Below are 24,022 nucleotides of genomic sequence, written 5' to 3' on the forward strand. Positions count from 1 at the left end.
AAACATCATGACTGGTTGTGTTTATGCTACATTAAAAGTCATAGGTGGCATGTCCATAAGGCTAGGGGAAGCTAAGCTTTCCTTAAAGTAAATTGAATTAAATTGCCAATTAAAAAGCCTAATTAGCTTACTTCTGTCTATACATAAATAAATAAAATCATTCAAAATTGGCACTACACCAGAAAGCATGACTTGGCCACAGAGGATCATTAGCTTATGTTCTTTTGTAAAGCGGTGGACTGTTTTAAATCACATGGCCTACAGTCAGAAGGGCCCACAATTGGGCAGCACACGCGGCAAATACCAAATAGATGATAGTTGAGTTGTGACTGTCAGTGAAAAGCAGAGAGACCCAGCCAGGCATATCATAATATTTAAAAATACAATCGTGGAAAAACTGTTTGGAAAGCAAATGGCTATTGCTGTAAAGAGATGACAATGAAAAGACTCAAATCTGTCTTTTAGTTACCAAAATTCTCAACTTATTGAGCGAACAGTAGCCTATCTTATTGGCACTAGCGGAGAACATCGGCCATATCTCCGGTGAGTACACATATTCACTGTCTTTATCATTGCGTCAATGCCACTTTTGTTTGTTTTTGGACAATAATTTCCTCCTCCAGGTTAGATGGATATCATATTGTATTTGTGTCTCCCCTTTTCGTAGGCCGATTATATGGATCTGACAACATTGTTTTTATTGATCTGTTTGTCAATGTCAGCCAAGTAGGCTACCCTGTAATTTTTGTCGTATTAAAAAAGTTTCTGTTAATATCACCAGTCATATAAAGTGTAGTAGAATTGCATGAAATGTGTTTATAAAAGGCCAACAAGAAATGTTATCTGATAGGCCTAAAGCTTATATCCTAGGCCTATTCTAAGCCACTACACGCTACATTGAACAGTCTTTTTTGCGAACAGTGATTGAGTTATATTATTAGCCTAAATTATGACTATTCAGTCTAATCATCACATTAGGAAAAGTAGGTTGTCTCACGTAAGTCTGCAAATGCGAGGATGCATGGAATGCTTTATTACAAAGGTGCATGTTAAAAGGTATTGCATGTTAAAAGTGATATGACAAATCTTTACTTGGCCCAGGCTACTAGGCCCACAGAGATCATATATGAAAGTAATAGGTGCGCGTGCTTGGGTGTCCCATACCGGTAAGAAATGTGATCTACTTTCACCCCTGGTTAGGATTCATCTATTAGTACCAACCTATCACAGACAGTCAATATAGTTGAAACTGTCTCCAGTATCTGTCTGTATCCTTGACCTCCTTCTCTTCCCCTCCGTCCCTCCAGAATGAGGAGATGCATCGTAACGAGTCCAGGATGGACGGCGAGCGCTCCAAAGCTATCGTCCGCCTGCTCCACAACGCCACCAACCACACGGACAGTTACTACGGCAACGATGTGAAGACAGCCTTCCAGCTGCTGACCAGGGTCCTCCAGTACGAGAGTCAGCAGACAGGCTTCGATCTCACGGCCACGAGAGACGCAGAGTTCAACGAGGTCAGAGTTTGTTGTTGTTCAAAAAAACAATGTTTGAATACAACATTGCAAATATGCTGACTGCAAACTGGCTAATTGCAATATTCTTATTTTTCTAAAGTTTTGTTTTGTATGCATAGTATTTCTCTCAGGGACCATGCACTACTTGTCTGTTGTGTCAGACAGCAGGGCATTAGGTGCATTACCAGTGCATTATTCAGGAGTAGCCGACTGGGTGGGTTCAGTTACACTGGGACAACTGGAGGAATACTGCCCTCCACTGGCTTTCTCCCAATTCCACTAACAGGGGGAAGCTGACCTGGCCAATGTGAATGCAGGTTGGAATTTATTTAGATAACTAATGTACTGGAGGCAGCTCTGGAGAGTGGTCACTAGCTGGCACAGCTACAAAGTCCAATAATCAGATTTTAAACATAGCCTTAACCACACTGCTGACCCTAATGCCTAACCCTAACCTTAAATGAATCTTTACGATATAGACAATTTTGACTTTGCAGCTGGCCCATCTAGCGGAAACCGCTCAGTTCTGGCTCCAGGGAAAGACTCGTGACAATAAACATCAACCTGAGTGATCTGAAAAGTCATAGTCAATCGATCAATAACATAATAATACTATTAGCAAAAATGTTTATTTTCAATTCACAATCTGTAGAAACAATGAGAATAGAAAGGTTCAGAACTTTTGTAAGACATCACAGTACAGTTGAAATATATATGGCAAATAGAAATCCTATATGGATGGTGTTAAAAGATAGATGGGAGGTGTTGAATGGAATTGAAGGATGGGACTAATAACAACTAACAACAACTAATAACAAGATAACTAATAATGTAGGCACGCTGTTTCCATAATAAGTGTATGGGTTGTAGGTTGGGAGCTTTTGTGAAGGAGCACAGTTAGAAAGATATGGCATATAGCAGCAAACCGGATGGACATCATGAAAATGATCGAAGAGGTTGAGAGTAGAAGAAGTTCAGGAGAAAGAACAAACAAAATGTAATTATTGTAAAATTGACTGTGTCCATAAAATGTAGATACAGTGAGGGAAAAATATATATATATATACAGTGAGGGAAAAAAGTATTTGATCCCCTGCTGATTTTGTACATTTGCCCACTGACAAAGACATGATCAGTCTATAATTTTAATGGTAGGTTTATTTGAACGGTGAGAGACAGAATAACAACAAAAAAATCCAGAAAAACGCATGTTAAAAATGTTATAAATTGATTTTCATTTTAATGAGGGAAATAAGTATTTGACCCCTCTGCACAACATGACTTAGTTCTTGGTGGCAAAACCCCTGTTGGCAATCACAGAGGTCAGACATTTCTTGTAGCTGGCCACTAGGTTTGCACACATCTCAGGAGGGATTTTGTTCCACTCCTCTTTGCAGATCTTCTCCAAGTCATTAAGGTTTCGAGGCTGACGTTTGGCAACTCGAACCTTCAGCTCCCTCCACAGATTTTCTACGGGATTAAGGTCTGGAGACTGGCTAGGCCACTCCAGGACCTTAATGTGCTTCTTCTTGAGCCACTCCTTTGTTGCCTTGGCCGTGTGTTTTGGGTCATTGTCATGCTGGAATACCCATCCACGACCCATTTTCAATGCCCTGGCTGAGGGAAGGAGGTTCTCACCCAAGATTTGACGGTACATGGCCCCATCCATTGTCCCTTTGATGCGGTGAAGTTGTCCTGTCCCTTTAGCAGAAAAACACCCCCAAAGCATAATGTTTCCATCTCCATGTTTGACGGTGGGGATGGTGTTATTGGGGTCATAGGCAGCATTCCTCCTCCTCCAAACACGGCGAGTTGAGTTGATGCCAAAGAGCTCGATTTTGGTCTCATCTGACCACAACACTTTCACCCAGTTCTCCTCTGAATCATTCAGATGTTCATTGGCAAACTTCAGACGGCCCGGTATATATGCTTTCTCGGCACGGTATATATGCTTTCTTGAGCTGCAGGATTTCAGTCCTTCACGGCATAGTGTGTTACCAATTGTTTTCTTGGTGACTATGGTCCCAGTTGCCTTGAGATCATTGACAAGATCCTCCCGTGTAGTTCTGGGCTGATTCCTCACCGTTCTGATGATCATTGCAACTCCACAAGGTGAGATCTTGCATGAAGCCCCAGGCCGGGGGAGACTGACAAATCTTTTGTGTTTCTTCCATTTGCGAATAATCGCACCAACTGTTGTCACCTTCTCACCAAGCTGCTTGGCGATGGTCTTGTAGCCCATTCCAGCCTTGTGTAGGTCTACAATCTTGTCCCTGACATCATTGGAGAGCTCTTTGGTCTTGGCCATGGTGGAGAGTTTGGAATCTGATTGATTGATTGCTTCTGTGGACAGGTGTCTTTTATACAGGTAACAAGATGAGATTAGGAGCACTCCCTTTAAGAGTGTGCTCATAATCTCAGCACGTTACCTGTATAAAAGACACCTGGGAGCCAGAAATCTTTCTGATTGAGAGGGGGTCAAATACTTATTTCCCTCATTAAAATGCAAATCAATTTATAACATTTTTGACATGCGTTTTTCTGGATTTTTGTTGTTGTTATTCTGTCTCTCACTGTTCAAATAAACCTACCATTAAAATTTGACTGATCTTTTCTTTGTCAGTGGGCAAACGTACAAAATCAGCAGGGGATCAAATACTTTTTTCCCTCACTATATGCACGCATGACTGTAAGTTGCTTTGGAGAAAAGTGATGCAGACAATTACATTGATGGAAGTTACAATCTATCTGCAATATTAAGCTGATCTACCCCCCCCCCCAAAAAAAAACCATCAACCTGCAATATCATTTCTAATCTACAAAAAGCTGAGCTATTTAACTTTATATTATGGCATTTCTCTTTAGTTTGTGAAATTTTTAGGTCACTTATCTTATATAGGCCTACGTGAGCAGGTAACTTCTGCTACACCAGGACTTCAAATGAGTTAGACAGGAGTGACAGAGTTTGAGCTTTGCCCGTATTCCCCCATATTCAAAGCGACTTGTAGTGACTTACTGTCTGACCATCCTGCTCTGTATTGTAAACCTTTCAGAACCTGGTGAGAGCGGGCAGTGCCATCCTAGACCCTGGCACCAGAGACCACTGGGAGCAGATCCAGCGCTCTGAGGGGGGCACCGCCCACCTGCTGCGCCACTTTGAGGATTACACCAACACCCTGGCACAGAACATGAGGAAGACCTACCTCAAACCATTCACCATCGTCACTGACAATATGAGTGAGTGAAGACACATTTACAGACCAATGAAGAGATGATTTCAGAGTCTAGGAGCAGATTCCTAACTCCCTAACACAGAATTAGTCTCTGAGTGAACTGCAGTCAAGTTTTACTTCCATTCAGTGCAATTATAATATATCACCCTTATTTGATAATGAGCTGGTCTTGATGTGTAGTTCTTTCTCTCTCCTTAGTCATTGTTGTTGATTACCTGGACACGTCCGTCCCTGAGCAGGCCTCATTCCCTCGCTTCCATGTGATCCAGGAGTACTACCCCAAAGATCTCACGTCCTCTGTCCATTTCCCACAGTTCAACACTAGGCCCCAGGAGGTCCCCAACAAAGGTACAGTTGTTTACATTTACATTTACATTTACATTTTAGTCATTTAGCAGACGCTCTTATCCAGAGCGACTTACAGGAGCAATTAGGGTTAAGTGCCTTGCTCAAGGGCACATTAACGTCATTTAGCAGACGCTCTTAGCCAGAGCGACTCACAAATTGGTGCGTTCACCCTATAGCCAGTGGGATAACCACTTTACAATTGGGGGGGGGGGGGGGGGGGGGTTAGAAGGATTCCTTTATCCTTTCCCAGGTATTCCTTAAAGAGGTGGGGTTTCAAATGTCTCCGGAAGGTGGTGAGTGACTCCGCTGTCCTGGCGTCGTGAGGGAGCTTGTTCCACCATTGGGGTGCCAGAGCAGCGAACAGTTTTGACTGGGCTGAGCGGGAACTATGCTTCCGCAGAGGAAGGGGAGCCAGCAGGCCAGAGGTGGATGAGCGCAATGCCCTCGTTTGGGTGTAGGGACTGATCAGAGCCTGAAGGTACAGAGGTGCCGTTCCCCTCACTGCTCCATAGGCAAGCACCATGGTCTTGTAGCGGATGCGAGCTTCAACTGGAAGCCAGTGGAGTGTGCGGAGGAGGGGGGTGACGTGAGAGAACTTGGGAAGGTTGAACACCAGACGGGCTGCGGCATTCTGGATGAGTTGTAGGGGTTTAATGGCACAGGCAGGGAGGCCAGCCAACAGCGAGTTGCAGTAGTCCAGATGGGAGATGACAAGTGCCTGGATTAGGACCTGTGCCGCTTCCTGTGTAAGGCAGGGTCGTACTCTCCGAATGTTGTAGAGCATGAACCTGCAGGAGCGGGTCACCGCCTTGATGTTGGCGGAGAACGACAGGGTGTTGTCCAGGGTCACGCCTAGGCTCTTCGCACTCTGGGAGGAGGACACAGCGGAGTTGTCAACCGTGATGGCGAGATCATGGAACGGGCAGTCCTTCCCCGGGAGGAAGAACAGCTCCGTCTTGCCAGGGTTCAGCTTGAGGTGGTGATCCGTCATCCATACTGATATGTCTGCCAGACATGCAGAGATGCGATTCGCCACCTGGACAGTTGTCTGCTCACCCTACCACTGGACTTGGAATACTGCAAACTGTACAAACTCTTTTGGGCTGTAATCCATCAAAACCTTTGGGATTTGTTGGTGACCTACCAATTAAACAGATCCAGTGCTTGTAGTCAAGCTTAAGCAGTCATGTAACCCAGTCTCTTACCAAGACTCAAAATTAATCAGCCATGATTTGTAATCGTATTTATTAAGGATCCCCATTAGCTGCTGCCAAGGCAGCAACTACTCTTCCTGGTGTCCAGCAAAATTAAGGCAGTTATATACAATAAGAAAAACATTACATTACATTTCACAACAGATTTCACAACACATTAAGTGTGTGCCCTCAGGTCACTACTCTACTACCACATATCTACAACACAAAATCCAGGTGTACGTGTGTGTATGTTATCATGCGTGTGTATGTGTGTGTCTGTGCCTGTGTGTGTGTCTCTTCACAGTCCCCGCTGTTCCATAAGGTGTATTTTTATCCGTTTTTTTCATCTGTATTTTACTGCTTGCATGGGTTACTTGATGTGGAATAGAGTTCCGTGTAGTCATGGCTCTATGTAGTACTGTGCACCTCCCATAGTCTGTTCTGGACTTGGGGACTGTGAAGAGACCTCTGGTGGCATGTCTTGTGGGGTATGCATGGGTGTCTGAGTGTGTGCTAGTAGTTTAAACAGACAGCTTGGTGCATTCAACATGTCAATACTTCTCACAAATTCAAGTAGTGATGAAGTCAATCTTTCCTCTACTTTGAGCCAGGAGAGATAGACAACAATAATTGTTTCACCTCTTCCACACTCACTTTACGGAATTCAAAATTACAATGCTTGTCTTTAATAATTTGGTCAGTTATGCATGGATGTGTAGGTTCAGAATTAGTTGTAGGCATGTCATGCCTAAGCTTGCTAATCTTGCCAATGAAAAAAACATTAAAGTAGTTGGCAATATCAGTGGGTTTTGTGATGAATGAGCCAGCTGATTCAATGAATGGTGGAGCCCAGTTCGCCTTTTTGCCCAAAATTTTATTTAAGGTGCTCCAAAGCTTTTCACTATTATTCTTTATATAATTTATCTGTGTTTCATGCATGTAGTAAGGACTTAAATAGGTGTTCTAACTCTCTCACTCTCTCTCTCTCTCTCTCACTCTTACTCTCACTCTCACTCTCTAGTAGTCGAGCCTAGCCCCAGCGTCGAGCCCTCTCAGACCGACGCCCCTGAAGAGGATCACACCCTATCCAATAAGAGACGCCGCCATGTCGAGCCCGCTGCCCCCCTGCCTGTTGCCGTGGTGATAGTGTTCAGGTCGTTGGGTCAGCTCCTCCCTGAGCGATACGACCCGGACCGTAGGAGCCTCAGGTAACCAGGGCAATGCTTTACTACATTTTACTACACTTTACTTCAATCTTTCATAAAATCTGACATAACCAGACACTGCCTTTATCAATTTCTATGTAGCTAATCTAGCCATCATAATAAAGACATAACATATGTCATAAATTACTCAAGCGTGGCAACAGATATGGCAACTGTGTTTGCGTTGGCACAAACCATTGTTTACTTTAGGTCCGGTTATTACCCTGGCATACTGTGGGTGTTTGTCTCACATGTCATTGCCATGCAGTCAGAATCTTTCACTGTATACATTTGGACCACTCAAAACTCTATATATGATTAAAACAAATCATTTACAATTGAAACATACACATATAAGGCAGAGTTAAATGTGGAACAGTTTGGTTGGTATGTCATAATATTTAGCCCCGTGTTTGTATATGATAGCTGCTGCGCTGGTACTAGAAGGGCTCAGAAAGCACAATTTGTCTGGTTGCCAAGCGACCACAACCAGCAGAGAATGTATATTTTGGAACTCCCTAAAAGGAGTGTTTGCTTGAGTGCGCGCGGTCACACATGCGTAAACATTACTTCAAAAGTTATCAAAATGAGTGTGTCCATTCATCCTTGCTCATATGTATATGTGTTGTGTGTGTGTGTGTGTGAACAGGCTGCCCAACCGTCCAGTGATCAACACCCCCATAGTGAGCACGTTGGTGTACAGCGAGGGTTCTCCCCTCCCCTCTCCCCTTGACCCCCCCATCACACTGGAGTACACACTACTGGAGACAGAAGAGAGGACCAAACCTGTGTGTGTGTTCTGGAATCACTCCATCGCGTGAGTACATTTACATTTGACATTTTAGTCATTTAGCAGACGCTCTTATCCAGAGCGACTTACAGTTAGTGAGTACTACACACACACACACACACACACACACACATGCACGCACGCACACACTCTTTACATGGTATTTATTCTCTTTCCTCTGTGTGTGTGTGTGTGTGTGTGTGTGTGTGTGTGTGTGTGTAGGATTGGTGGTACGGGAGGCTGGTCGTCTAAAGGATGTGAGCTACTGCACAGGAACAACACACACATCAGCTGTCAGTGTAACCACATGACCAGCTTCGCTGTGCTCATGGACATCTCCAAGAGAGAGGTAGGCTCAAAGACATATACTGTACATAGCTCTAAATAGAGTTGTAATTATATTGCTATGGGCAGGCTACACTACAGCAGTAGTGTGTGTGTGTGTGTGTGGGTGGGATAGTTAAAGTCCTCTCACTGTTTGCTGCTACCAAGTATGATTATGATCTTTATTTGAGCTAGTTATACAATAATGTAATACATATCTCTCCCTCCTCTCTCTTTCCCCACTCTCTCTCTCTCTCTTTCTTACCCCTCTCCCCCTTTCTCCTCTCTTGCTCCCCCCTCCCTCTCCCTGCCCTCCCCCCAGCATGGTGACGTGTTACCCCTAAAGATTGTGACCTACACCACGGTGTCAGCCTCCCTGGTGGCCCTGCTCCTCACCTTCATCCTGCTGGCTCTACTCAGGAAGCTACGCTCTAACCTCCACAGCATCCACAGGAACCTGGTGGCGGCACTCTTCTTCTCCGAGCTCGTCTTCCTCATCGGCATCAACCAGACTGACAACCCAGTGAGAAACATTTAACCTATGAACCCTGACCTCTTACTCTGACCCTGACTTCTATGACTCTAACCCTGACGAATCCACCAGACAAATAGATAAACTGAACTAAGGAAGCCTAATCGTGACCTCTAACCATGACCATGACCCTGACCTCTAACCCCTGAACTTTAACCTCTGACCCATCAACAAGACTGAAAACCCAGTGACTGAAAATTAAGGAACCCTGACCTATAAACTCCTGAAAATGACATTGACCATGCTTTAGCAGGGATAGTTTGGAATGTTTAGTATTTGTGACTATCTGGATATGAATGAAAAATATCTTGGTTGTTTGGTAGCACTCCTGATTCTTAAGCTTAAGTGTTAGAAGTACACTAGTGCCTCTGTTAGTACACTAGTGCCTCTGTTCTCTCTGCTTAGAGCACAGGTTACATTTAATTCTTTAAATATCACTTCTGTTAATTATGTTGATTATGGAGTCATTTTGTTTACAAATTGAAGGGATCACCTGGGATAACCCCAGGAATACAGCCCTGCAGCCATTTTCTCCCTGGCGTTATGGGAATTCATCATTGTTGTTGAGCTGAGAAAAGAGTCATGCTCTACAACACTATGGAAAGTCTTGTGTCTGCCTGCACAGGTTTCTATTTTTGTTGAAAATCATATTGCAATGTTTAAAACACACAAACAACCCACGTACATTATACACACACACACAAACACACCTCCCCAGTCCCCCCACATACACACTCCTCCCCAACATATACAGTATTTTTCCTATTCCTGTAGCGTGGTGTATTTTCAGGTAGGATAAGGGATAAAGCAGGGATTTGTGTTTCAGGTTCACTCCAGTTAGCGGTTTCTGGTAAATTGCTGCTATTGGTTTGCCTGGAGCCATTCAGGTACTGGTGCTGACAGGAGCTTAGAGGGATCGATCCTACCTGAGAGGTTGTCTTTGTCTGCTAGATTTTTCTAGATTATACATCTGATGCTTCACTAATAGTGTTAGAGCAGGAATTTACTGTACTGGATGAGACTAACCATTTCTCTGTTGTCTAAAAATACATTCCCTATTTAAGACACTCTGAGATGTCCGATACTGTGTATTCACATAGCATGTGATTCCTTTACCTTGTAAGTGCAGTATAAAGGTTTGCCTATAAGCAAGTAATCTAATAGTGTATTTTGACATAAAAGTAAGTACATTGATGCAATTTACTCTGAAATGTATTGCACAACACACACACACACACACACACACACACACACACACAGACACACTAATAGGCCTGCTGTCCCTCAAGGCCTGTGATAATAGAGACATGCTGTTACTGGTGCCTAACTGTTTGAGCCTCAGGTCTGAGTCTGTCTTCATAGACTGTTACTGTTCAAATCAAATTCAAATCAACGTATTTTATATCAGAAGCTTTACAGATACCCAGCTTAAAACCTCAAAGAGCAAGCAATGCAGAGGCAAAAGCACATTGGCTAGGAAAAACTCCCTAGAAGGCAGTCCTCTTCTGGCTGTTCTGTTACAACAGTAGTAATGATCGACACTTACTCACTGACTCACCCTCTGTTTTTCCAAGTGCTTTTCTTATTCTGAAGTTAGAAGCCTAGCCGTGTGTGTGTGTGTGTGTCAGTGCTGTGGAATGCTGTTGTCAGTCACAGCCCTGTTAGATTGATGCCCTTCTGTTCTGTAGACTGGGATCTAGCTCTAGTCCTCTCCCTCCCCTACCTGCTGGGGGATTCCCAAGAACACTGCATGGAACAAGGGATGGAGGGAGATAAAGAAAAGTAGAGCGAGATGGAGGGAGGGAGAGAGACACTCAGGGCTATACACTGAGTGTACAAAACATTAAGAACACCTGCTCTTTCCATGACATAGACTGACCAGGTGAATGCAGGTGAAAGCTATGATCCCTTATTGATGTCACTTGTTAAATCCACTTCAATCAGTGTAGATGAAGGGGAGGAGACCGGTTAAAGAAGGATTTTTAAGCCTTGAGACATGGATTGTGTATGTGTGCCATTCAGAGAGTGAATGGGCAAGACATAACTCTATTAGGAAGGTGTTCTTAATGTTTTGTACCCTCAGTGTAGTGTGACCAGTGCTGAAGAATGGAACTTGGAACTTGGATTAGTGGTTCTCAATGTGATTGAAATGGATGTCCCTCGTTATCTCTAACCTTGTCCCTCTGTGACTCTCTGTCTGTAGTTTGTGTGTACGGTGATCGCCATCTTGCTCCACTACTTCTACATGTGTACGTTTGCCTGGATGTTTGTGGAGGGCCTCCACATCTACCGCATGCTGACGGAGGTCAGGAACATCAACCACGGTCAAATGAGATTCTACTACGCCATGGGCTGGGGCATACCTGCAATCATCACAGGTGAGGAAACACACACACATAACGAATGCACACACAGATGCACACGCGGACAGACGGATGGGCACTCACGCACTCACACACACACACACTTAAACTCAGTCACCCCAATCCCAGGTAAACAAACCTAGTCACACCTACGAGTCAGAAGCCATCTTGTCTGTCTTCTGCCGTACACCGACTCGCCTGTCTCTCCTTGAGGAACCTTTGATCCCTGTGGGAAACCTGGTGGAGAGAGAGGGAGAAAGAGAGAGAGAGAGGGAGAGAGAGAGGAAGAGAGCAGTAGGAAAAGCCAGATAATATGAGGGAGAGAGCAGAGAGAGAGAGGAAGCAGGAGAGAGAGGAGAAGCGAGCAGAAGAGAGGAAGAGGTGGAAAGAGAGAGGGAGAGAGAGACATCCTGAAGTCTCTGTCCAGTAGTAGTCTCTAGTGCTATATATCATCTCCTGTCCTGAAGACTTCCTGTAGGTGATTAGACCTGTGTCTGCTGATGCCAGTCGGCCCATAATGGTATCACCTTCCACCCTGGCAAACGCACAAAGCCTGGGGAGAGAATAAGTCCCTAACCCAGCCCAGCTCCTCTCTTCTCTCATGGATAATACCAGTGTAGATCAGCTTACACCGTTGTGCACTAGAGTGAGGTGTTTTATGAAGCCTCTGTGTATATCTATGGATTTGAATAAAGAAAGAAAGCCTGCACACGGTAGACGCTGTTCCGACATGCTTTGCTTGACCTGCAACATCATCTGTGGATGAACCATGCACAGGCTTTCTAGCCTTTCTCTGCTATTCTCTTCTCCCATCAATAATAGCCTGATGCATCTACTTACATTGTTGTTTAGTGGGGTTTCTAATAGGTGTGAATGTATTATTGGCCCAGTACAGGTGATGCTCATACTTTACAGTAGGCCTACAGCTAACACAGTCTTGATATGTTTCTCTGGTTCTCCCCTCCTCAGGTCTGGCAGTGGGTCTTGACCCTCAGGGCTATGGGAACCCAGACTTCTGCTGGCTCTCTGTCCACGACACTCTCATCTGGAGCTTCGCAGGACCCATCTCTGTAGTCGTCCTGGTGAGTGCCTGAGATAAATGGTGCCTTTTTTAACCTCTAATAGCGATAGATTAATACTTACTTTTACATGATTATTTTCAATGTTACATTCTTCTCTTTCTTTCTTTCTTTCTCTGCTCGTTCTTCTCTCCTTGCCCTTTTCTTTTCTTTTTGTCCTTCCTTTGCTCTCTCTCTCTCTCTCTCTCTCTCTCGCGCTCTCTTTCTCTGTCTCTCTCTCTCTTTGTCTCTCTCTCTCTCTCTCTCTCTCTCTCTCTCTCTCTCTCTCTCTCTCTCTAATTCCTTAGCAAATGCCATGCCTGTGTTAGTGAGTGATTTGCAATTAGAGGTCTTGAGTGTATCTGTAGTTGACTGTAAGTTAATTTATCATGTTGTCTGCCATGGTACTAATGCTTGTCTCTGTCTCTCTCCTCTCTCTCAGGTCAATATCGTCATCTTTGTACTGGCAGCTAAGGCATCCTGTGGACGCAGGCAGAGGTCCTTCGAGAAGTCTGGAGCCATGTAAGTATTATTACACACGCAGGCACATACGCACGCATGCACACACGCTTGAGATTAAGGATATCAAAGGCCATTCTCTACATTCTATTGTGGAGCTACGCCTATGTTACATTAACCATCTTACTAGGACTTACATGTGTGTCTGTGGATGCGCGACTGTGTGGGTGTGCGTCCATGCGTGTATGTATGAGTGTGTGCATGTGTGTGTGTCAAGAGTTGCTGTAGGTAGGTGTGGTGTGGAATCAGGCGCAGGACGCAGAAGTTAAGTCCAACAAAGACTTTAGTAGATCACACAAAATATAATCCAAAAACAGCCCGGAGGCGAGAAAAGCGCGCACAGGCGTAAACAAACGGGCGCACTAAACATGTGCGTAATCTTCTCCTTAAAACAAACAAGGAGGTAAGCTACAAAATAGCGCACCAAAACAGGTAGCGCAGCAACACGACAAGGAACAATTACACACAACACCTAAACTAACAACAAGGAACTAAATAGGGTGCTTAATGAGACCTAACACAAAACAGGTGTGACAAACAGACAAAACCAATCAAACAAGAAACATAGAACGGTGGCAGCTAGTACTCCGGAGACGACGACCGCCGAAACCTGCCCGAACAAGGAGGAGGGGCCGCCTCGGCCGAAACCGTGACAGTACCCCCCCCCCTTGACGCGCGGCTCCAGCCGTGCGCCGCCCCCCGCCTCGGGGACGACCAGGAGGACGCGGAGCAGGGCGCGTAGGATGACCACGATGGAATTCGGTCAGCAGGGACGGATCCAGAATGTCCCTCCTCGGCACCCAGCACCGCTCCTCCGGACCGTACCCCTCCCACTCCACGAGATATTGGAGACCCCCCATCCGGCGTCTCGAATCCAGGATGGTCCGAACAGTGTATGCCGGAGCCCCCTCGATGTCCAACGGGGGCGGAGGAGTCTCCTCTATCTCAAAATCCTGGAGTGGACCAGCTACCACCGGCCTGAGGAGAGACACATGGAACGAGGGGTTAATATTCTTGTAATCAATGGGCAGTTGTAACCTGTAACACACCTCGTTCAATCTCCTCAGGACTTTAAAAGGCCCCACAAACCGCCGACCCAGCTTCCGGCAGGGCAGGCGGAGGGGCAGGTTTCTGGTTGAGAGCCAGACTCGATCTCCAGGTGCGTACACTGGCCCCTCACTGCGGTGTAGGTCGGCGCTCGTCTTCTGTCGACGGATGGCTCGCTGCAGATGGACGTGTGCAGCGTTCCATGTCTCCTCCGAGCGCCGCACCCACTCATCCACAGCAGGGGCCTCGATCTGGCTCTCATGCCAAGGTGCCAGAACCGGCTGGTACCCTAACACACACTGGAAAGGGGTTAGTCTAGTGGAGGAGTGGCGGAGAGAGTTCTGTGCCATCTCGGCCCAGGGCACATATCTCGCCCACTCCTCCGGCCGGCCCTGACAATATGACCTCAGAAACCTACCCACATCCTGGTTGACTCGTTCGACCTGCCCATTACTCTCCGGGTGGTAACCCGAGGTAAGGCTCACCGAGACCCCCAACCGTTCCATAAAGGCTCTCCAGACTCTGGAGGTAAACTGGGGGCCTCGATCGGACACTATATCCTCGGGTACCCCGTAATGCCGGAAGACGTGAGTAAATAGAGCCTCAGCGGTCTGTAGGGCAGTAAGAAGACCCGGCATGGGAAGGAGACGACAGGCCTTCGAGAACCGATCCACAACGACCAGGATGGTGGTATTCCCTCGTGAGGAGGGAAGGTCGGTAACAAAATCCACCGAGAGGTGAGACCAGGGTCGTTGTGGAATGGGCAGGGGTTGTAATTTACCCCTGGGCAAGTGTCTGGGCGCCTTACACTGGGCACACACTGAGCAGGAGGAGACATAAACCCTCACATCCCTGGCTAACGTTGGCCACCAGTATTTTGTACTAAGGCAGTGCACTGTCCGGCCAATACCTGGATGTCCAGAGGAGGGTGACGTGTGAGCCCAATAAATCAGCCGATCCCGGACCTCGAGCGGGACGTACGTCCGACCCACCGGACACTGTGGAGGGCTAGGGTCGGTGCGTAATGCCCGCTCGATCTCCGCATCGACCTCCCACACCACCGGTGCCACCAGACAAGACTCCGGTAGTATGGGAATGGGCTCCACGCACCTCTCCTCCGTGTCATACCGCCGAGACAGGGCATCTGCCTTCCCGTTCTGGGACCCAGGGATGTAAGTGATCTTGAACACAAACCGGGCGAGAAACATAGTCCATCGAGCCTGGCGAGGATTCAGTCTCCTAGCTGCCCGAATGTATTCCAGGTTACGGTGGTCGGTCAGAATGAGGAAAGGGTGTTGAGCCCCCTCAAGCCAATGCCTCCACACCTTTAGGGCCTGTACTACGGCTAACAGCTCCCTGTCCCCTACGTCATAATTCCGCTCCGCCGGACTGAGCTTTTTAGAATAAAAAGCACAGGGGCGGAGCTTAGGTGGTGTGCCGGACCGTTGTGAAAGAACTGCCCCGATACCGGCCTCAGACGCGTCTACCTCTACTTGGAAGGGTAAAGTGGGATCCGGGTGCGCCAGCACTGGAGCCGAGGTAAACAGGTCCTTCAGTCTCCCAAAAGCCCTGTCCGCCTCAGCCGACCACCGCAAGCGCACCGGACCCCCCTTCAGAAGAGACGTTATGGGAGCTGCCACCTGTCCAAAACCCCGGATAAACCTCCGGTAGTAATTCGCAAAACCCAAGAACCGCTGCACCTCTTTAACCGTAGTTGGGGTTTGCCAATTACGCACGGCAGACACCCGGTCAACCTCCATTCTCACCCCTGACGCAGACAACTGGTAACCCAAAAAGGAGACTGACTCCTGGAAGAACAGACATTTCTCGGCTTTGACATACAGGTCATGCTCCAACAGTCTCCTCAATACCCTGCGCACCAGGGCTACATGCTCGGCCCGAGTAGAACTGTACACAAGAATATCATCTATGTACACCACTACTCCCTGCGCCTGCATGTCCCGGAAAATCTCATCTACAAAAGATTGGAAGACTGATGGAGCATTCATTAAACCATATGGCATGACGAGAGACTCGTAATGGCCGGAGGTAGTACTAAATGCTGTCTTCCACTCATCGCCCTCCCTAATGCGCACCAAGTTATATGCGCTCCTGAGGTCCAATTTTGTGAAGAACCGTGCCCCGTGTAAGGACTCCGTCATGGTCGCAATCAGCGGGAGTGGATAACTATATTTCACAGTCACCTGATTGAGACCGCGGTAATCAATACACGGACGCAAACCTCCATCCTTTTTCTTCACAAAAAAGAAGCTCGAGGACGCGGGAGAAGTGGAGGACCGTATGTATCCCTGTCTCAGAGACTCGGCAATGTATGTCTCCATTGCCCTTTTCTCCTCCTGTGACAAAGGATACACATGGCTCCGCGGGAGCGCAGCTCCTGCCTGGAGGTCTATCGCACAATCTCCCTGTCTATGAGGCGGCAACCGTGCCGCTCTTGTTTTACTAAACACGAGTGCCAAATCCTCATACTCAGGCGGAATGTGCAGTGCTGGCATCTGGTTCGGACTCTCCACCGAGGTCGCCCCTACGGAAACACCCAGACATAGCCCCTCACACTGAGCAGACCACCCTTTAAGAGCCTTCTCTCGCCACGAAATCGTAGGATCATGGGTAATCAACCAGGGAAGCCCCAGTACCACCGGATACGCAGGAGAGTCGATCAGATAGAGTTGAATCGTCTCCTCATGACCCTCCTGCGTCATCATCCTAAGTGGCGCCGTGACCTCCCTAATCAACCCAGATCCTAACGGACGACTATCTAGGGCATGTACAGGGAAAGGCTTATCGACCGGAAGGAGGGGAATCCCTAACTCAACACAGAATTTACGATCTACAAAATTCCCAGCTGCGCCTGAATCGACTAGCGCCTTATGCTGGGAACGAGGTGCAACCTGTGGGAAACAAACAGGTAATGTTATGTGTACGACAGAAAGCTCTGGGTAAGTAGGGCGCCTACTCACCTGGGAGGACTCCCCAATGTGTGACCTGCCATCTCCCTCACCAGGGGACCCTCCCCAGCACCTAGCCGCGGTGTGCCCTCCGCGACCACAGTTGGTGCAGGAGACTGCCCCCCTCGGGCTCCTTCTACTCCTCCCTCTAGCGCCAGCACCTCCAAGCTCCATCGGGCTCGGCTCGGAGGCGCTGGAGGGTAGAATGGGCGGCCCCCACCTGGGACGTCCGCGGGTCGCGAGCAGGGTGTCCAGCCGAATGGCCATGTCCACCAACTGGTCAAATGTTAGTGTAGTATCCCTGCACGCTAACTCTCTGCGGACGTCCTCCCGAAGGCTGCATCTAAAGTGGTCTATGAGGGCCCGCTCATTCCACCCTGCATCTGCCGCTAGAGTCCGGAACTCCAGCGCAAACTCTTGAGCGCTCCTCATCCCCTGTCGGAGGTAGAATAGACGCTCCCCCGCCGCCTTCCCTTCTGGTGGATGGTCGAAGACCGCACGGAAGCGGCGGGAGAACTCCGCATAGGTGACTGTGGCGGCGTCTATTCCCCTCCATTCGGCGTTGGCCCACTCCAACGCCTTGCCGGTGAGACAGGAGATGAGGGCGGAAACGCTCTCGTATCCCGAGGGCGCCGGGTGTATGGTGGCAAGGTAGAGCTCCACCTGTAACAGGAACCCCTGACACCCGGCAGCGGTGCCGTCGTACGCCCTCGGGAGCGAGAGCCGAATCCCACTGGGTTCCGGTTGTTGGACGGGCGGGTTGACCGAAGGTGATGGTGCGGTAGGTGGAGGTGTGGGTACATCGCTGGTCTCCCAACGATGGAGAATGTTCATCACCCGGTCCAAAGCGTGCCCGATCTGATTAATCCGATCATCTTGACCTCGGAGACGCTCCTCCATGATGTCGGTGGGTGCTCCTGCTGATTCCATTCGATGGTGTGTAATTCTGTCAAGAGTTGCTGTAGGTAGGTGTGGTGTGGAATCAGGCGCAGGACGCAGAAGTTAAGTCCAACAAAGACTTTAGTAGATCACACAAAATATAATCCAAAAACAGCCCGGAGGCGAGAAAAGCGCGCACAGGCGTAAACAAACGGGCGCACTAAACATGTGCGTAATCTTCTCCTTAAAACAAACAAGGAGGTAAGCTACAAAATAGCGCACCAAAACAGGTAGCGCAGCAACACGACAAGGAACAATTACACACAACACCTAAACTAACCTAACAACAAGGAACTAAATAGGGTGCTTAATGAGACCTAACACAAAACAGGTGTGACAAACAGACAAAACCAATCAAACAAGAAACATAGAACGGTGGCAGCTAGTACTCCGGAGACGACGACCGCCGAAACCTGCCCGAACAAGGAGGAGGGGCCGCCTCGGCCGAAACCGTGACAGTGTGTTATGTTGTGTGTGTGCATACATGCGGGTGACTGTGTGTTTGTGTGTGTTATAATCTGAGTCTCTCCGTCTACCTCCCTCCCCCTACATAGTCCTGCTCTGAGGATGGCCTTCATGCTCCTATTGCTCATCAGCGCCACCTGGCTGTTGGGCCTCATGGCCGTCAACAGTGATGTCATGACCTTTCACTACCTGTTCGCCATCTTCAGTTGTCTGCAGGTGAGGGGTCAGGGACAGGGCTCAGGGTTAAAGGTCACGGGTCAGGCTGTACAGTCCACTATCATTCACTAGACTCTAGAAGCTAAAACTCAGCCTTACTGTACACCAGTGATCACCAGCCGTGACAAAATCCATTCTCTTCACTGATATTAGGCCAGGGCCTGCATTCATAAAGCGTCTCAGAGTAGGCGTACTGATCTACGATCAGTTTTGCCTTTTAGATAATATTGAATAAGATTACATTGCCAGGGGAGACCTGATCCTAGATCAGCACTCTACTCTGAGACAATTTATGAATGCAGGCCCTGGCCTAATATCATTGAAGAGAATGGATTTTGTAAAGGCTTTGACTGACCCTCTCTCTCCGTCTCCTTATAGGGCATCATCATCTTCTTCTTCCATGTGATCTTTAATAAAGAAGTGAGGAAGAATCTGAAGAATGTCTTTACTGGGAAGAGGGCTTTACCGGATGAGTCCAGCACTACCAGAGCATCTCTACTCACTGTAAGTATACACACGGATAAACACACACACATAAGGAGATAAACAGATATCTTTACTGTCTAGTACTGACTGGTTTCTTTCTCCCCCATCCCCCCCCCCTCTCCCACCCTCCTTCCAACCAATCCCCCCTCCCTCCAGCGGTCTCTGAACTGTAACACCACGTACACTGAGGACGGTCCTCTGTACAGGTCAGCCATTGGGGAGTCCACTGTTTCCCTGGAGAGTACCGTCAGGTCAGCCAAAAGCCACAGCAGCTACCTCGCTTACACACTCAGGTAACACGGTGGCTGCCGCATGGCTATGGCAATGGCAAAACTGTCTGTCCTTTCTCAGTCTGGATCTCTCTTTTTTTCTCTGTTACTCTTTTGATCTCTGAGCCATCTCTCTCTCTCTCTCTCGCTCTCTCTCACTGCGTGACTAGCTCAACCACACTAACCCTTGTAGCAGCCCCCCTCCACAGCATCTCTGAGCTCTGTCTCTCTCTCTCTCTCTCTCTCTCTCTCTCTCTCTCTCTCTCTCTCTCTCTCTCTCTCTCTCTCTCTCTCTCTCTCTCTCTCTCACTCACTCACTCACTCACTCACTCACTCACTCACTCACTCACTCACTCACTCACTCACTCACTCACTCACTCTCTCTCACTCTCTCTCTCTCTCTCTCTCTCTCTCTCTCTTGCTCTCTCTCTCTGTGGTTTTGTGACTGTTTTTCTACCTTTCTGAATATGATTTCACGCGCATGCAGGCAAAGCATGGCTCAGCATAACACAGCAGTTTGTCAAACACGCAAGCATACAAAAAGAGACGACACACAAACACACACACACACACACACACACACACACACACACACACACACACATACACAGGTCAACAAGGGCTAAGCTCAGTGGGTGGGGAGTGTCTGGCTGGAGGGGGAGGCATATACAGTACCTGGTAGAATATTTCAGACACACACAGCTGGCTTTTGTTGGTTAGGCTCCAGCCCCAGCAAGCCTAACTCTTAGATCAGAAAGCATCAGACAGGTTAGCTACAGTACAGTATTGCTGTAGGCCCTCTGGCTAATGTCTAAATCTATAAGAGTTTGGAAAAGTTATTACTCTTACATTATGTTCAGGGAAAAGAGACAAAATGGGGGGAAATTCCACTTCATCCATTGCCCAGGTGAAGTTCGTCATCAGTTCTTCTGCAGCTCTATAGTAAGTTCAATGTGATTACACCTAGCTGTGTAACTAACCTGTGTTTGGCCTTCTCTCTGATGTAGGGGTGACTCTGGTCAGAAGCCCAGTGTGTCGTCGGGGACAGCTAAAGCAGGACACACTGACCTGGACGGATCTCTGTTCCACAGGAACGGCACTAAAGGAGGAGACGGTAAGCCATATCATGATCTGATTCAAACTCCATCAAACTGTCCTTTTTATAAGAGTAGATGGAGATGGTGTGTGGTCTTCACAGCAGTGAGCTGTGTGTCTGTATAATGTATTCATGTGTTGCTCTTTCTCTCTTTTTGTCTTTTGGTCTCCCTCTCTCTCTTTCTCTCTCTCAGACTCGGACTCGGACAGTGAGTTGTCTGTAGATGAACACAGCTCGTCCTATGCCTCGTCTCACTCTTCTGACAGCGAAGATGATGACATGGACATCAAGCCCAAGTGGAACAATGAGAGACAGCCTCTACACAGCACACCCAAAGGGCCCAGCATCGCACCCAAAGGTAGCCATCCATTTCTAAACCAAAACACCCCTCACCCTAACGGGTACCTATCAGTTACCCGAAACATCCATGGTCTCACTGCTCAGAAAGCACTGCAGTTTCTCTCATTTAGCTTTTTATTCATTCTTAATGACTCACTGATAAGATGACATAAGTCTTTAGAATACATTATAACTGGATTATAGTGCATTATACCTGCAGACATATTTTTTATTTACTGTGGTATGGTAGTACTACCTACAACCAAAGTTCTGATTGGCTCATATTTCTTCTTCCTCTGACCCTAGTGGAAGCAGTGTCCAATCACGTGAAGCCTTACTGGCCCAAGGAGGCGACGACAGCCAGTGACAGCGAGGATCCTGGGGGTGCAGAACGGCTGAGGGTGGAGACCAAGGTGAACGTGGAGCTGCACCAGGAGAACAAACTCAACCATGTAGGAGAGAGAGGAGAGACACCCCAGGACAGGGAGACCCCCACTAGGGAGAACGGACCTCCCAGTCTACCCTCCAATGGACCTTCCAATGGGCCTCCCAGCACCCACCAGCCTGAGCCGAAGAAGGGTGAGAGATGTAGACATTCCTTATTTTATTTTTTTATTTTTTGTTGGTTGGTTTGTGTGTTTGTTTGTTTGTTCATTCACTCACTCGTTTGTTTGTTCATTCAAATCATTCATCCAAGCATACAATATATTGGCCCTGTCTTTATCCATTTGTAAAAGTTTTGTTATTACACCTAAAACAAATCTAAAGATTCTGTATTCTTCCCATCTCAGGCATCCTGAAGAACAAGATCACGTACCCTCCTCCCTTGACCGACAAGAACATGAAGAACCGACTGAGAGAGAAGCTGAGTGACTACAACCCTCCCACCATCTCCTCCTCCATCCCTCCCCCCATCATCCCTCCATCCAAGACCCCCTCCGTGGCCTCCAACGACGGGGTGCGCCCCGTATCTGTGGGCAACAGCAACAGCGTAATCATCAAGCCGCCGATCGCCCCACGGCCACAATTACCACAGAATGGGGGCGTGGATATGAGCATGACGGCGATGACGACCAACGGAGGCAACGAATCAGACTCAGAGTGGGTAGTCGCGTGATGATGATGTCATAGTGTTATTCTTGTGTGTGGTGTTTTTCAGATTCCTTTTAGCCTAAATAGTGAATGAGTGGATTATTTTTTATGTCAGATTGCATTATAGACAGTTTAATGACATGCATCTGTTGACCATGGAGACTATTGATGCTGACCTGCATGTATTAGGTGAAGTTATCACATAAGGAGGACATATTTCGCTGTTGCACATGTCTATGTGTACTGTATGAATGAAAGTTCCCATCCCACATATGAATGCTGCACGTGGTTGTACACTGTCTAGTGATGTTAGCCTGCATCCCTACCTGCACACATCTAACCCAGCATGTCTCCCCTCCTCACCTCCCTATATCCTTCCCTCCCCTCCCTCTATCCTCCCCTCCCTCTATCCTCCCCTCCCTTTATCCTTCCCTCCATCCCTTTCTCTCTCCCGGAACAGCGGCAGTAATGAAACTTCAATCTGACCCAGCAGGAAAACCAGAGTCTCTCTGCCCTTATGAGAGGAGAAAAGATGACCTCTCACTGGAGTAGAGGAGAGGAGGAGGAGAAGAAAGGAACAAGAGAAGAAAGGACAATGAAAGGAAAAGAGAGGAGAAAACAAGAGAGTAAAGGAGAAAAGGATAGGTATAAAGAGAGAAGGTATCATGCCCATGTGCAATGGAGAAGTGACCTCTCGTCCCTCACCTCTCACCCTTGACCTCTCACCCTCTTCAGCTCCTAAGGAGAGTAGTATTACTGCAGAGCCACGCCTGCCAGACTAAACTAAAGACAAGAAAAGGGAATGTATGTGTCAGACTAAACCAAGTAAAGGAGGGGGTCCTACCTACTGGACTAATGGAACCTCCTGTGCCAAACCACTAGAAGAGGAGGTGAAGAAAGACTACATCCCCCAGAATGAGTGACTCACATTGGTCGATCAAAGACTCTTAAGAGCCTCAGGACTGATACATATACGGATGTATGGATGTATGACCACTGTGTGCCGGTACAGTCAGAGTTGTGGAGGCCTACAGGAGGCGTACAGGAAGTTCAGGAGAAACTCAGTGACTTACCAAGTGCCCTGTTCCTCCAAGCTACTCATAGAAAGAGGAGCACTGCCTTTCACCCAATGCTTTTATTAATATGTAGATATTTCAAAAAATTCTATATTTTGTATTTCAACTGTCATCGTGGATGAGAGACAAAAATACATATTTGTAAATTGAAAAGAAAATGCTTTTGTAAAAACAACAATTCTAGAAATCCTTTCTGATTGTGGAGAAATTATAGGACATGTTCTTCTGTGGCTCAGACTAGCAAACATTATCACTCTGCAAACTATGCCAATCTGGCACTCCAGGTATGCACCCCAAATTTTGGGGAGTATTTGAAAGAAAACATTTGAACACAGGTCAGCAGTACATACCCATTATTCTGCTTACCAAAGTAGGTAAAGAACCACTGCAGTACATATACAGTGCTATGAAAAAGTATTTGGCCCCTTTCTAATTTTCTCTACTTTTGCATATTTGTGATACTGAATGTTATCAGATCTTCAACCAAAACCTAATATTAGATAAAGGGAACATAAGTGAACAAATAACACAACAATTACATATTTATTTCATTTATTTCATAAACAAAGTTATGCAACACCCAATTCCCCTGTGTGAAAAAGTAATTGCCCCCTTACACTCAATAACTGGTTGTGCCACCTTTAGCTGCAATGACTCCAACCAAATGCTTCCTGTAGTTGTTGATCAGTCTCTCACATCGCTATGGAGGAATTTTGGCCCACTCTTCCATGCAGAACTGCTTTAACTCAGTGACGTGTGGGTTTTCAAGCATGAACTGCTAGTTTCAAATCCTGCCACAACATCTCAATTGGGATTAGGTCTGGACTTTGACTAGGCCATTCCAAAACTTCCAATTTGTTGCTTTTTAGCAATTTTCATGTAGACTTGATTGTGTGTTTTGGATCATTGTCTTGCTGCATGACCCAGCTGCGCTTCAGCTTCA

The 24,022-nt window shown here is 47.2% G+C and overlaps 1 protein-coding gene across 1 annotated transcript in view; it reads left to right on the forward strand.

Annotated features, from left to right (window-relative positions):
- LOC311147074 (cadherin EGF LAG seven-pass G-type receptor 1-like) overlaps nucleotides 1-23,579 on the forward strand; it is a 122,460-nt gene extending 98,881 nt beyond the window's left edge. Inside the window, exons 20-37 of the mRNA XM_084183693.1 lie at nucleotides 1,308-1,517; nucleotides 4,571-4,754; nucleotides 4,949-5,098; nucleotides 7,319-7,502; nucleotides 8,149-8,316; nucleotides 8,512-8,638; nucleotides 8,936-9,136; nucleotides 11,349-11,523; nucleotides 12,478-12,590; nucleotides 13,009-13,088; nucleotides 18,595-18,721; nucleotides 19,100-19,225; nucleotides 19,364-19,500; nucleotides 20,484-20,590; nucleotides 20,766-20,930; nucleotides 21,218-21,490; nucleotides 21,703-22,012; nucleotides 22,464-23,579. Coding sequence (XP_084039819.1) covers nucleotides 1,308-1,517; nucleotides 4,571-4,754; nucleotides 4,949-5,098; nucleotides 7,319-7,502; nucleotides 8,149-8,316; nucleotides 8,512-8,638; nucleotides 8,936-9,136; nucleotides 11,349-11,523; nucleotides 12,478-12,590; nucleotides 13,009-13,088; nucleotides 18,595-18,721; nucleotides 19,100-19,225; nucleotides 19,364-19,500; nucleotides 20,484-20,590; nucleotides 20,766-20,930; nucleotides 21,218-21,490; nucleotides 21,703-22,012; nucleotides 22,464-22,488 — 2,862 coding nt within the window. The 3' untranslated portion in view covers nucleotides 22,489-23,579. The remainder of the gene's footprint in view (nucleotides 1-1,307; nucleotides 1,518-4,570; nucleotides 4,755-4,948; nucleotides 5,099-7,318; nucleotides 7,503-8,148; nucleotides 8,317-8,511; nucleotides 8,639-8,935; nucleotides 9,137-11,348; nucleotides 11,524-12,477; nucleotides 12,591-13,008; nucleotides 13,089-18,594; nucleotides 18,722-19,099; nucleotides 19,226-19,363; nucleotides 19,501-20,483; nucleotides 20,591-20,765; nucleotides 20,931-21,217; nucleotides 21,491-21,702; nucleotides 22,013-22,463) is intronic.
- The last annotated feature ends 443 nt before the right edge of the window (nucleotides 23,580-24,022 follow it).

This window comes from Coregonus lavaretus (assembly GCF_964263955.1).
Source record: "Coregonus lavaretus genome assembly, chromosome: 19".
Lineage (NCBI taxonomy): Eukaryota > Metazoa > Chordata > Actinopteri > Salmoniformes > Salmonidae > Coregonus > Coregonus lavaretus.